Genomic DNA, 14,859 nt, shown 5'->3' with positions numbered 1-14,859 from the left:
GGTGGTTTTTCCAGGTCCCTCCCAGCCTCGTTCCGCGCCCAGCCCCTGCCCCCGCGGCGCCTGCGGGCCGGGGAGCGTCGCACGCGGACCGGGGGTGGGGGGCGAGGCGGCCGCTGGACCGCGGGGGCCCCTTTCCCACCCTGCATCCCGAAGCCCGGGTGCGGAGAGCACGCACCGCTGGAGCTCGAGCTGCAGACGAGGATGGTACCCAGCACCCTCGTGGTACCTTGAGCGCTGCCCGGCCCCGCCAGAGCCCAACCTCCGCCCGCTCTCCCGGGACGCGAGCTGCTACCTGCGCCACCGGCCGCAGCGCCTCCGCCCGCACGGTCCTGCCGGGAAGCGCCGCGGCTCGGCCCTGGGCTCCTCCAACTCCGCCCCGCCCCCTCCCGCCGCCCGAATCCTCGGCGGCTCCCCGCTCCGCCGGCGCTTGCTCCCAGTGGGGGAAGCGCGATCTTCAGCCTCCCCAGACGCGCATCCTGACAGGTTCTCAAGATTCGCACCCGGCTGGGTTCCTGCGGTGTGTGTGCTTGCCTGATTTCACACCATGAATATAAAGGGTGGATACCTGGGGCCCGACTAGTAATACCTCAGACGGATTTCGGTTTCCGAGAGTAGATAAGTTTGAAACCTAAAACTCGGGGAAACGTCACCTCTGGAGCTTTTCTCTCACACGTCTAAAGGCCCTACAACGTCACCTCCCGACCTGGTGGCTGGGGGGGTCATGGTGGGCGTCTAAGCCTCGGTGCAGACGTAGCTTAGCTAGAGGAGGGGGAGTGCTTGCAGGTTAGCCAAACAGACACAGAAGTACAAAGGAAAAGGTATGAGTAGGGGGCGTGGGGTCAAAGCGGGAGCTGAGGAAAACATTTGCTTTGGCCTGTTCAGGAAAACATTGGTGTGTACGTTTTCTTTAGAGCCTCGGGCAAACCAAAGGAAGTGGGCTCAGCCATGGAGAAGGTTCTAGTCCCCAACTAGCAGCCAGGACCGAACAAGACTTAGCAATTTAAGGGAGTAGTTGAGAGACAAGGAAGTGGGGTCCATTGTGCCTCAATTTCCTCGTAGCGCGCTGCACCTGCGTCTTTGAGCGAAACTTGGCGGCTGAGTGTGATCCCCCGGCGCCTGGCTCTGTCTCCAGAAGGTGGGCAGTGTCCCGGGGTTTGGAGCAGCGAGCGTGCGCCTGGGCTCCGGCCTGGAGAGGGGGAGGGCCCACGGGGTTTCGCTTACAGTTTGCACTTAAAGGTGTGTTGGGGTCGGGAGCGGTTTTTCCGGTGTTTGGCAACTGCCCCCGCCACCTCCCGGCTGCCGTTGGCCGGTAGCTCCCCCCGCGATTCGCCCTCCCCGGGCGCCGCGCCCTGAGTAGCTCCGCACCCAGGGCTTCACCTCTGGCCTCCTTTCGCTTCCCGGCGCCAGGCCTTTTCCCTTGACCCTTTGAAAGAAACTTCGGCGTCGCTCCCCACAGCCGGCGTTTTCCCCTGCGCCTCCATTCCTCTCCATTACCTTCAAAGAAGGGGTGACCCCCCCCACCCCACCACCCGCGACTCTCGCACTGCCCTCCACGCCTTTCACCCCTCACCCTTTTCCCGTCTGGCCTGGGCTACCCTTCAGGTGGCAACCGCCTCTTCCCCGCCCCTCACGTCTCCCCCTCCTTCTTTCTCGCCCTCTCCTCTCCATTCATCCAGCCATTGTCTCCCGCCCCCTCCTCCCCTTTCCCCAGGCGGCCTCCTCCCCCACCGCTGCCACGTCGTGGTTTGAAGGAGCCAATGGGCCGGCGCCGCCAGGTGTCTCTTACCTGCACCACGTGGGGGAGGGGGAAGGGGCGGGCAGGTAGAGCCACATCCCAAAACAGAAAAGCTTTCAGCCATTGCGCGCTCCACCCGGGGTGCAGCCCTGCTCCTGGCTTTTTGCATAGACGCACCGGCCATTGAATACAAAAAGGGCAGGCCTCCGGCGCCCTCCTTCCCACCCCCCTTGCAGCCCAGGGTGGGGAGCACCGGCCAGGTGTGGGCCTGGGTGGTAGGTTGCCGCCTTTTGCACCAGCGGCGGCGAGGAGGGGGGAGGTGGGCACCCTTTCTTTTTCTCTTAGAAGAGATTTTTAGCACAGGTTTTTTCGCTCTCACTTCCACCCCACTTCACCGCCTCCCAACCCCCCTCTCCCCCTCCCCACCTATCGTCATGACGGCGTCTCCGGATTACTTGGTGGTGCTTTTTGGGATCACTGCTGGGGCCACCGGGGCCAAGCTGGGCTCGGATGAGAAGGAGCTGATCCTGCTGTTGTGGAAAGTCGTGGATCTGGCCAACAAGAAGGTATTTCTCCAGGTTCCTGTCCAAATGATAGGAATGGGGCAAGAAGTTTGTTGTAGAAGTTTGGGGAATCGGTAAACAAGTGTTCTTGTTTGGCCACTTGTGAGGCTGGACCCGAGGCCTACGGAATCCGGAGTAAAACCAGCGTGGTGGCCACCGGCTTTGGAACCGTTTCACTAATCCGAAATCTGGCTCAGGTGGGGAGGCCGGGCGCAGCCGAGTCAGGTTCTCTGCCCGTCGGGGGACGCCCAGCGGAGCCGGGGTGGAATCCTTGGAGCCCGGGTTCCCACTTCCAGGGCCTTTCCGACCTGATCCGGGTGGGGGTGGGGCTGGAGGCAGGGCCGTGCCGACCTCTCTGCCACTGGAGCCGCTCGCGACAAGTGAGCTTTGATTCTGCGGCCAGACCCCACGAGAGGCGCCGGCCGCCGGGGCAGGGAGCGAGGGAGGAGGGTGAATATGGACGCTTCCAAATTGAGGAAGGGGAAAACTGACCCCAGCTTCTTTCCCCTCTGGAGGTGGGACAGTTGCATGAAGTTCTAGTTAGACCGGATCAGTTGGAGCTGACGGAGGACTGTAAAGAAGAAACTAAGATCGACGCGGAAAGTCTGTCCTCCGCTCCGCAGCTGGACCAAGCCCTCCGACAGGTGACAGCCCTGGGCCGTGCCGCCCACCCTTATGCAGGCCGCTTAGGTGTCCCGCCACCCCACAAGGCAGCCATACCAGGTCCCACGCCCTTGCCGGCGGGTCCACGCGCATCCCCGGGCAGGGTGGCGAGACGCCCGGCCGCATGGGTGGAAACCCGGCCTGGAGGCCCGGGTGGACCTTTGGGGAGGAGGTCGCTGCTCCTCCAAGCTTCCCAGCCCCTAGTTCGTGGGCCTAAAGTTCCTAGTTCTCGAGATATTCCTGGGGTCTCGGAATCAGTCGGGTTTTACCAATTGAATGATAAGCGGAGTTTGAATCCTAGCGCCCCAATTCCCAGGGCTAGACCCCAGACGCTCCTGTTCTTTGAGGGGGTTTGGGTCTGTGGTTCAGCCTTAGGACAGAGGGCGCTGTGGCCGAGGTGTAGAGGAGCGGGTGGTCCCCGCGCGGTGTACTAGAGGTGGCCCAGTTTGTTGGGGACCTGAGGGTGCCTGCTTGGTTTCAGGCTTCTGGACTCGGACAGGCCGGGTTCTGGTTGCCTTCTTTCTTCTTCAGAGGCCTTGGTCGTAGCGCCGGGGAGGGTTTGCAGGCTGGAACATCGTTGGGTCACTGTGAAACTGGTGGGATCCTCTTAATGGAATTGAGGTGACCCAAAAACCGGCTGCTTCGTGGTTCTGACGGGTACTGGATCAGGGATAGAGCGGGGCGCTACACACCTGTGCGCAGGTGAGGGTCAGAGTTCTCAAGGCCCTGCCCTAGCATACAAGGTGGGAATTAATAGGGGTAAGTTACCATTTTGGGGTTCTGTTCCAGGAAACGTGTTGCCAGACTTTCCAGAGGTCCTTATACCCATTAACCACATTTGTTTATCATAAACTGGCATCTTTCTTAATCTCAACACATCCAAACATAAAGTAACACCAGGGAATGATGTAATCTGAAGGCAACTTGCTGATGAAATGAGACCCGACTTAAAAAGTGTTGAATGTGGATTTATTGCAAAAATAGAAGAGGGGATGGAAGGAAGAATGTATTTACTAAATTCTCCTGTCTGTGAAATGTGGGTTGATTGGGAAGCTTTCCTATCTAAAGGAGTCTAGATAGTAGCCTTTCTAACATTGCCCCAGCATTGGTGTCCCCTTATATGGCCTTTTGGTTTTACTTGGTTATCAACACGTGGGGCCACTTTGCCAGAGTTTGGAATTCCTGCATCAGTTGCCTCCCTGTGTCTTGTTTTCAGTTTAACCAGTCAGTAAGCAATGAACTGAATATTGGGGTTGGAACCTCCTTCTGTCTTTGTACTGATGGGCAGCTGCATGTCAGGCAAATCCTGCATCCTGAGGCTTCCAAGAAGGTAAGAGTGCTGGCTTCTCGGAGAGTGATTGGACCTTTGGGGATGACTGGGGGCTGCTTTGCTTTTTTTTTTTTTTTTTTTTAATGGTTTATCCAAGTTCCTCCATTTTTAAAAAGATGCCTGTCGGGAGTTACTATTTGATGGCAGAATTTCAGCTTCAGAAGATGACAAAGGAAGGTTGGTGATGGTTTCACAACAATGTGAAAGTACTTAATGCCACTGAACTGTACATTTACCTGTTAAAATGGTAAATACTGTGCTATGTGTATTTTACCACAAAAAAGAAAATTCATGACCCTTCAGTAGAGGTGTTTGTCATAGCAGTAATTTTATAGATACTCTCTGGTGACTTAATAAAAGTTTCTCTTTTTGTTTATGTTAAGTTTTTGAGATGGTTAACATTCTCCCTTTTCCAAAGTATATTAGCTGAATTTTTGACTTTTAAATGACCAGCAGTAAGCAGGAGAAAACATTTATTTTTAAATTTTAAGACATTGTAATATTTTCATCTGTGTGGAAAATGCTTTATCTTAGAAAGGAAGGAGCAAAGAAAAAGGTTGAATTAAACCCTTTTAATTGTAACTGATTTCATTTAAGAGCTTTGTACTGTGTAAAGAGAGCCATATAACTAGCGAAACATTAATTATAGCATACTGCACTTTGACTTAAAGTAAATGTTCAAAACTGATTAAATTTTGTGTCATAACAGTAGGTTCAGCCTCTTTTACCTTTGCTGGTCTTTCTGATACGGAAAAGAATATGGGGTGAGAAAAATACAGCCTAACTGTAGATACGTGATTTCTCTCCCTGGGAAGAATACTGAGGGGCTGAGGGAAAATGGAGAGTGTAGAGGGCAGACCCAATGTAGCCAATCATTGCTAATATAGTTGATCTTATCAACTTAATTAGTTTGAGCTGTAACTTTTTATTGTGGTAGGCAAATACTGAACTTGAAAAGATGAAGTAAAATATTTTTTAAAGAAACTAGATGAGGCAAGTTTTCAAAGAAAGATTTAGACTGAGTTATGTCACAGGTATAGTGGCTAGGCAGTGCAAATTTTTCTTTTTACCTCACTAGGGAAGAAATGGAAAGATACAGATTAAATATGTAATGACCGTTTCAAAAGTCTGAAAGAGAAATTCAAGTTCCTCTATCTTAAGAGTTGAGAAACCACTCCTTTTATAGCAACTTTAGTAATTATTCAATTAAAAAGGGGCAGTGGTTTTCATTAATAGATGCTAGACCAATTGCTACACCTTGATCCAGAAATAGATATATGAGGATATTTTTCTTCCCCTCAAACTCCTATAGAGAGGGATAAAACTTAATCCTTTTTCTGTTGTGCTGAAGGAAAACAGCTGTTTTATTTCAGATAGGCTGCTTTAAATGTGAGAAAACCTCCAGAGAATAATTGAGACATTTTTCTGAGTCGTTTCTGCTAGGATTTAGATAAAGAAACCTAAAACAATTAGGATCCTTAAACTAATTTAGTATCATAAGGTAATTCTATTTATTAAAAAAAATAGAGAAAATCATAAAATAATCTTGCCATTCAGAAAACTATATTGAAGTGTTTTTCTCTAATATGAATATATTTGAAAATATTCTTCCAGGTATTTGTAGAAAAGCCCATTTTTACAAAGAGCACTCATACCACACTTTTTAGCCTACTTTGTAGTTTAGTATAACAACAGTATCTTTTTTAAGACTTAAATGTTCTGTATTTTAAGTGGATACAACTATTTAATCTTTTATTTTTGAACATGTAAGTTATTCTCATCATCATTAGCTTTTAAATGAACGTTCTTGTTGGTAATCTTGATTCACCATTTTCTTAGTAACTGTTTAAAAAACTGACCGTGGTACAATGATATCTATTCTATTTATTTATTTTTGAAAGATTTTGTAGTAATTCCTACACCCAACATGGGGCTGAAACTCACAACCCTTGAGATCAAGAGTCACATGCTTTACTGACTCAGCCAGTCGGTGCCCTGATACCTATTTTAAATATAGCAGGAGCAGGTCTACATCTAATAGAATCCAGTTAGGAAATCTGGGTAGAAAGAGACATCATTGCATAAATGTTATATAGGTTGCAAACATTAAAGTCTTTATTTCCTTGACTTTCCAATGTGTAAATGAGTAGAAATTCCCAGTGAGTGAAGAGAAGCTATTTTGAGATTGTAAGAAAAATATAAATTCAGTTTTTAAAAAATCATCTTTCAAAGCTATTCAATGTGGGTTCCCCTGCCCCAGGGGAAACAAAAACATAATAGTGTGTAGTATTTTCCCAGACAGTTGAACTAGCTTAATAACCACAAGAGTGGTGCTAGTAGCTAAGAACAGCAGGTAACTATTTCTCCCATGCTCTTGAGATTTGTGATTTTTCTTTTCTTTCCTTTAAAAAAAAAAAAAAGAAGAAGAAGTCTAATTTGAGTTCTCAGGTATAGCCAGAATCTTGGCCAGGAAAACTAACGTGGGACTATAACTTGGCACAAAAATCATCCTTTTTAGGCAGGAAATTACTATCTTAACTCTGATTTCAGTACGGAAATTTTTATTATATGAAACCAGTATTTAAAAATACTGTGTTTTGTAACTGAGTCCTATGTCTAGGTAGATACTGTAAACATAGGCATCTTTATGAGAACTAAAAGGGCTAATATCGCTGCCTGAAAATATTGGTGGTCTGAAATGATTATGGTTGAAAAGAGTGTAGTTTTATCACTCAGAAAATACATGACAGCCCAAATGTATTATAACTTCAAAAGTGTTTTAAATGGAATGCATATGGAACACAAATGTAATCTGTTACCTTAAAATAAGGTATTTTTTCCATGACACTTGTATATAGGATGTAATACTGTCCCAGAAAATAAAGTCACTCTTATATTTGATTTAAAAAATTCAGTTGTGGTAAAATATACTGCCATTAAGTTCTTAGGTTTCTAATTATTAGAGAAGCATTGAACTAAATTCATCTAGTTAACAGTGTCTACTTTTGTCTTTCCTCAGAATGTATTATTGCCTGAATGCTTCTATTCCTTTTTTGACCTTCGAAAAGAATTCAAGAAGTGTTGTCCTGGTTCACCTGATATTGATAAACTGGATGTTGCAGCAATGACGGAGTGTATCCTTTAAGTGATTACCCAAGAATGCTTTGGAAAGGTAGCTCTAGATAAAATGGCAATTCAAGAAAGTTTAAGTTTTTTGGGTTTTTTTTTAAGATTTATTTATTTATTTATTTGACAGACAGAGATCACAAGTAGGCAGAGAGGCAGGCAGAGAGGCAGAGAGAGGAGAAAGCAGGCTCTCCACGGAGCGGAGAGCCCGATGTGGGGCTCCCTCCCAGGACCCCGGGACCATGACCTGAGCCAAAGGCAGAGGCTTTAACCCACTGAGCCACCCAGGCGCCCCAAGTTTAAAGTAGTTTTAAAAAGATTTACTTATTTGAGAGCGAGAGCTTGCGAGCATGAGAGTGGGGGGAGGGGCAGAGGGAGAGAATCTTCAGCAGACTCCCTACAGAGCAGGGAGCCTACGCAAGGCTTGATTCCATGACCATGACATCATGAACCACACCGAAACCAAGGGTTGGAGGTTCAACCAACTGAGCCACTTGGGCACATCTAAAATTTTTTTTTAAGATTTATTTTTAATAAAAAGACATTTGAGAGAGCACGTGTGAGCAGGGTTAGGAGCAGAGGAAGAGGGCAAGAGAGGATCTCAAGCCGACTCCTGACTGAGTGCAGAGCCAGATGTAGGGCTGCATCTCACAACCCTGAGATGATGACCTAAGCTGAGATCAGGAGTCAGTCACTTAACCCACTGAGCCACCCAGGCACCCCACCCCTAAAATACTTTTAACTTTGTTAGCGTATGAACAAAATTTACCTCTCCAAAATTTTCTATTGTAGTAGGAAGAACTAATTGTATAATTACAGGCAACTTTCTCGAAGTAGTTATGATTTACTGAATTTGAGTACTGATTTAGTTAGATGGGCCTAGAATTAGATTTTTATGAGCTGAGCACATCTAAAATAGAATTCAAGTTCACTCTATTGGGAGTGTCTGGATTTTTTTGGTTGAAGAATGTGAAGACTACCTTTGATACTGATTCTAAGGCCACTTGTTCTTGATTATCTTGGTTTTAGGAATTCAACATCTTTTGAATGGATGAGAATTTTTAAGTAGTGGTATTTGCTCTTTACAAACATTTCTTTTTTTTTTTTAAATAAGATTTTATTTATTTATTTGGCAGTGTGTGTGAGAGAGAGCACAAGCAGTGGGGAGGGTTAGAGGGAGAAGCAGGATCCCTGCAGAATAGGGAGTCCGATGTGGGACTCAGTCTCAGGACCCTGGGATCATGACCTGACCACAAGGCAGGTGCTTAACTGCCCAAGCCACTCAGATACCCCTTTACAAACATTGGTACCCCTTTTAACCCTTCTTGGGTTTCTCAAATACATCTGAGATTGTGGTGATGATAATAAGTCATCTTTTGAGATGATAAAATGATGTTGGGACTTTACCCCCCAAATTCTTTCATTACCAAGATTGTATCTTTGATGCACTATGTATTGTAAAAGTAAATTTTATAATCACAAATCTTATAGTTATGACTGACCCATCATCTTTCATCCAGTAAGACTTTAAAGTGCTAACTAATAAGTAGTCATGTGCTAAAATCAGATGTGAAATTGAGTAATAGAGGAGTTGGGCAACTGACCCAAAGCCACTATGAGAGCCAACTTGAATCAGATTTAAGTTACTTTCAGGAACTTAATGGGTTGTAGATGTTTATTCTTTTTCTTTTCTCATTCTTTTCAAGAGCTAAAGCCTGATTCTTGTTTTATTTCAAAATTTCACTTCCTGATTGGAAAATGTTAACACGTTTTTCCTAACCCCTTATAAGCAGGGAAAACCCATTGTATCTGCCTTCTTTCTAGAAGTAGTTAGCTAGAAATTTGCTTTCACGTTACTACTAGTGCTGGGAGGTAGGCATGCAGTAAGTTTATTTTGAGGGAGTTCTTGTAAGAATTAAAAAGTTGGGACAGCAGAAAAATTGTTACTAATTGTTCTGTTGGTTTGAAAGTGGTACTAGTCTGCTAGGACTACCATAACAAATATATTAGACTATGTGGCTTAAACAACAGAAATATAACTTGCTCATAGAGATGGAGTCTGGGGAGTCTAAGGTAGACAAAATAGAGAACCAAAGAAATCTGTTAAAAAAAAAAAAAAAAGAAAAAAAAAAGATGAGGGAAAGTCTAATTTAAAGTTACCTAATTTAGAAAAAGACAATTTGAGTAAAAAAGGCAGTATATTAAGAACTGTTTATTTTTGACTGTTCAGTATCCTCTTTTGGCAAAGACAGTCTTCCTCTAGTGATGATAGGTCACATGCTAGTAAAAGTTTCCCTAGCTACAAGCAAGAGGTTCTTATGTTTGGGCTTTTCAGTTTTCTCAATGTATTGACAGTTCAGGGAAAACTTACTAGAAGTTCATCTGTTTTCTTTTTTCTCCTTGGTTTCTTCTTGAGACCTTTATGTATATAAAATTTGTGGTTATTAGTAAACATTATCAGTGTGGCAATCTGGACTTTTTACTTGGTTTGTACTTTATTACCTACATACCAGTATATAGAATTTTTTAAAATAAATAATTGAACTGTCTGACATTTAAGTGAAGAAATAGGATGCTTTGCTGATTATTTTTTGTCATTCACTTTAATCCTAGCTCTAAAGTTTATTTATTTGAGAGAGAGCATGATCAGGGAGTAGGGCAGAGGAAGGGAGAGAATCAGGCTCCTTGGGAGCCTCATGTGGAACTCAATCCCAGGACCCTGGGCCATGACCCAAGTCAAAGGCAGACGCCTAACGACTGAGCCACCCAGGTGCCCCTTGTTGGTGGTTCTTTTTTCAAGTTCCATGAAGATGAAAATCAGAAATATTTGACTGTAGTAAACAAATGAATTGTGAATAAAGCTAACTTGGGCTCCATTTCAGACACAGGGCACTTGAAATACGGAGAAGTTCATGGCCATTTAGTAATGCATTCATTAGAATAACTAACTAGGGTATTTTCTGTTTCTTAAAAATCTTGATTATATCCTACTTTCTTTGGGCTTACATTGGAAGAGTCTTAGGTTTGTAGTTTTCTTCCCAGTTAGAAAATAGAATTTTAATTTTTTTTAAAGATTTTATTTATTTATTTGACAGAGAGAGATCACAAGTAGGCAGAGAGGCAGACAGAGAGAGAGAGGGAAGCAGGCTCCCTGCTGAGCAGAGAGTCCGATACGGGACTCGATCCCAGGACCCCGAGATCACGACCCGAGCCGAAGGCAGCGGCTTAACCCACTGAGCCACCCAGGAGCCCCAATTTTTTTTTTTTTTTAAAGAATTTATTTGCCAGAGAGAGAGAGAGTACACACAAGCAGGCAGAGAGGCAGGCAGAGGCAGCGAGAGAAGCAGGCTCCCTGCTGAGCAAGGAGCCCAATGCGGGACTCGATCCCAGGATCCCGGGATCATGACCCTACCCGAGCCAAAGGCAGCGGCTTAACCAACTGAGCCACCCAGGCATCCCAGAAAATAGAATTTTAATCTTAACTGTTCTTATTAATGTTCTATCTGCATATTTCTTTACCATTTTTTTTAAGATTTTATTTATTTATTTGTCAGAGAGAGAGAGAGAGAGAGAGAGCGCGAGCACTGGCAGACGGAGGCAGAGGGAGAAGCAGGCTTCCTGCCGAGCAAGGAGCCCGATGTGGGACTTGATCCCAGGATGCTGGGATCATGACCTGAGCCGAAGGCAGCTGCTTAACCAACTGAGCCACCCAGGCGTCCCTTCTTTACCATTTAATAGGTAAGAAATCTGGTGTGCCTGGGTGGCTCAGTTGGTTAAGCGACTGCCTCTGTGATCCCAGGGTCCTGCGATCGAGCCCCACAGTGGGCTCGTTGCTCAGCTGGGAGCCTGCTTCTCCCTCTCCCTGCTACTCCACCTGCTTGTGCTCTCTCTCTCTGTCAAATAAATACAATTTCAAAAAATAACAATAGATAAGAAATCTTAAGTTTTCCCGACAGTGGTTTTTTACACTGGAGCTGTGATCAGTTATTTTATGACTCCTATTCGGAGGAAACATTATTGGCTTTACTGGGCCACCTAAGTCCTCAGGTCAAAAACAATCATACCAGATTTGACTACGTACTTGTCCTTATCTATGCAGAGGCTTTCCACAATGTCTGAAGAGTTGTGTTCTTTCAAATCACTAAGTATTTCCCTTTCTTGTATGGAAATGACACTGAATTTGGAAACCTAAAGATGGTCATTACACATCCTTGATAGTTTTGCCAAGCAGATGGGGAGTCATTTGCTCCTGAGGGATTACCTGTCCAACCAGGTAAACCAGGGGAGGGAGAGGCTCTTGCCAACCTTTGGAAAGGAACAAGTAAGGGAATATCCAGCTTCACTTTCCTGGGAAAGTTACTTGCAAACGTTTTCTAAGCCTCACCTTTTATCTCAGGTGTTCTATATGAAAGCTTTGTAAAGTACCAGGAGTAGTGTAAATGAAAAGGTTGGACTACTTTGAAAAAATAAAGGGTTTAGGAATTCTTGAACACAGTGCTGGTCCTTATTTTAGCACTTACTTCCCTCTTTTGTCTTTGTGTTGGTTCTGAGACCACTTCTGGTGTTAGTGTTGAACGTTTCTGAGTTCTTCAAGTTGTAGTTTTGTTACCTGCCTTTTAAAGTATGCAGTCTCAGAAGAGAAGACCTCATTACGGTGGGTAAGCATTTTGTAAGCTTTTTATTTAATCAGGTGAGGTGGTAAGAGTGTGAAAATAGGAATCGAGTCTTCTGATCTTTGGGGAGTGCGGTGGGGAGATTATCTTAGATTTTTAGAGGAAATTAATATAAGCTTTCTCCTGTGAAAAAGACATTTTGATTATGGGACTGTTTGTATAAATGATTTCTTTTATCCATTTTTAAAAAGAGCAACCCTATTTTTTCCCCAATGGTGGATGGAATTACTTCCTCCCGGTTTCTTAACCTGTGTTTTCTTAGCTTTGTTATTCATGAACTAACTTATTCTCATTAACCAAGATCTTGTCCATTGTGTTTACTTTACTTTGCCAAGCCTTTAATAAGAACTTTTTTTTTTTTTTAAGATTTTATTTATTTGAGAGAGAGACAGTGAGAGAGGGAACACAAGCAGGGGGAGTGGGAGAGGGAGAAGCGGGCCTCCTGCTGAACAGGGAGCCTGATGCGGGGCTCGAACCAAGGACCCTGGGATCATGACCTGAGCTGCAAGCAGAGGCCTAATGACTTAGCCACCGGGGCGTCCCTAATAAAAGCTTTTTAATAAAGTCTGGCCTTGTAGGGCAAGCAGGTAAAAGAAGGTTTGTGAGTTAAGTGCTTACGTGTATGCCACCAGCAGCCCCCTCACAACCAGAGGAGGAGTGTCACCCCCTTTTTACAGCTGGGGAGACTGAGACTTAGAGGTTTTAGCTAGAGGTGCCAGCACTTTAGCCAGAGTCATTCTCATGTAAAAATCGTGCTCCTTAACTAGGGGATAATACTCTAGGATTTATAAAACCTTTTGAGGGTGATGTTGGCTATTTATAATAGATTATGTCCCTTCTAGGTTTACGTTCCCTGTTTCCTGAGCACATACTGAATTGTTCAGCAAGAAAGAGGAATTAACTTTGTAAAATTTCTTATCCAGTTCCATCCATATGTGCTGTTTATTATTAGCAAATACCATTTCACTAGTGCAGTTTTCCACTGTCAGGATGAAAACAACAATCACTAAACCACTCTTGTCTGCCCATCCAAGGGTTAGTAGGGGTGTGTGTGGCTGTCTCACCACTTCTTGATGGGGTGAAGGATTTATGTGTGTGCATGTGCTGATACAGTGACATTTGCCTATTTTTTCCCATATATTAAAGATGGAGATGGGTGCCTGGGTGGCTCAGTGGGTTAAGCATCTGCCTTCAGCTCAGGTTGGGATCCCAGGGTCCTGGGATTGAGCCCTGCCTGGGGCAGGGGTGGGTGGGAGGATGGTCCCTGCTCAGCGGGGAGCCTGTTTCTCCCTCTGCCTCTGCCTTTCTCTCTCTCTTTCTCATGAATAAATAAAATCTTAAAAAAAAAAAAAAAAGGAGACAAAAACCTTAACAGCAGAATGGTTAAGAACAGGAGCTTTGGAGTCAGATTTATTGGGGGTGAATTTAGTGTACCCCTCAGCTTCAGTTTCCCCATCTTAAAATGGGCATGCCTATTGTAAGGAATAATAAGATACTATATGCAACCACTTAGCCAGTACCTGGCCTGCTGTACACTTTCCTGTGTTGGCTATGATCCTTTGAGCCTTACCAGGTTGGGGGGGGGGCGATCTCAGATGAAGAAAAATAGCTTCCAAGGACTTAAAAAGGACTTGATTGCTGATTTAAGAACTTATTTAAACTATTTTATACTTAAGATTTTTTCTTTTTTACTTTGAGTGAGATTGGATATAGACCTTTTAAACATCAAGTGTTTTAGTACACTAAAACACTTTAGTATTAGCTGTGTTAGTACAGCTAATCTTCAAGGTTAATTTTGCTTTCCATTTGTAAAATTGTATGTGTGGTTAATTCTGCACTTCCGTACTTCTTCTGATAAACTGAACGGGGCCTTTACAATTGCATAAACCTTCATTGCCTTGCTTAAAAAGGGGAGGGAAGTGCTGAATCCTCCTTGGTACCTTTCTGCTTATGAAAGGGATTTTAAATATCTTCAGGTGTACAGTTAAGCTAGGTTAGTAGTTGACCTTGTTAGCTAGAGCGGGGAAGAAATTATCTTTGGCATCAGGTTGGCATGATATGAGCCAAATCCGTAAATACTCTGGTTTGTGGTCTGTAATAGGTGACTAGAAATACTGTATATTCTTGGCCAGCACTCAGTTATGTTAATTTTTTGTGGTTTATTTTAATTATAAAATAATTTTTAAAAAATATTTATTTATTTGACAGAGAGAGAGAGATCACAGGCAGAGTTGGGCGGGGGGGGGGGGGGGGTCGGTCAGGCTTCCTGCTGAGCAGAGAGCCCAGTGTGGGGCCCGATCCCAGGACCCCGAGATCATGACCTGAGCCGAAGGCAGGGGCTTAACCCACTGAGTTATAAAATAATTTCAAAATGTGAGTTTGGGGATTTCAGGGTAATTTTTTGGTTTGTTTTAGAAGGACTGAGAAGACTTGTTTTCATAGTCTCCCTTTCCTAATTTGCTTATCCCACCCAAGTGTCTTTTCCTAAAGTAAAAATACTCACTTTCACTTTTGTCGAATTATGTTAAGTCTGTCTTATTTCTTTGACAGTATAATTGGTTTGTCAGTTCTGTTTTTTGTTACAATAATATCTCCTGAGGTCATATTTGTTAGGATGGGTCTTACTGTTTTCCCTCTTGGAAGGAGTAAGCCCTCTTGGAATAGAGTTAAAACTGTGGTTTTGGATTTTTTTTTTTCCAGCATTTTATTCCTAGTATGAAAAAGTTGTTGCCTTGACTCCTAGTTATATTTTATAGTGGCATTCTTGAC

At 44.5% G+C, this 14,859-nt stretch overlaps 1 protein-coding gene across 6 annotated transcripts in view; it reads left to right on the top strand.

Annotated features, from left to right (window-relative positions):
* Positions 1 to 1,829: 1,829 nt before the first annotated feature.
* The window catches only part of ESRP1 (epithelial splicing regulatory protein 1), a gene marked incomplete at its 5' end in the record, with an annotated part of 55,685 nt that continues 42,655 nt past the window's right edge, over positions 1,830 to 14,859 (top strand). For 2 of the 6 annotated variants that reach the window (XM_080800020.1, XM_080800018.1), the window contains 4 exons: positions 1,838 to 2,301; positions 2,814 to 2,942; positions 4,178 to 4,291; positions 7,311 to 7,425. In XM_080800020.1, the coding sequence (XP_080656146.1) occupies positions 2,170 to 2,301; positions 2,814 to 2,942; positions 4,178 to 4,291; positions 7,311 to 7,425 (490 nt within the window). Of the gene's footprint in view, positions 2,302 to 2,813; positions 2,943 to 4,177; positions 4,292 to 7,310; positions 7,426 to 14,859 lie in introns of all 6 variants that reach the window. The other 4 variants (XM_080800017.1, XM_080800021.1, XM_080800016.1 and 1 more) reach the window with 4 other exon arrangements.

The sequence above is a fragment of the Martes martes genome (genome assembly GCF_963455335.1).
Source record: "Martes martes genome assembly, chromosome: 4".
NCBI lineage: Eukaryota > Metazoa > Chordata > Mammalia > Carnivora > Mustelidae > Martes > Martes martes.
This window is presented reverse-complemented; position numbering and strand designations above follow the sequence as displayed.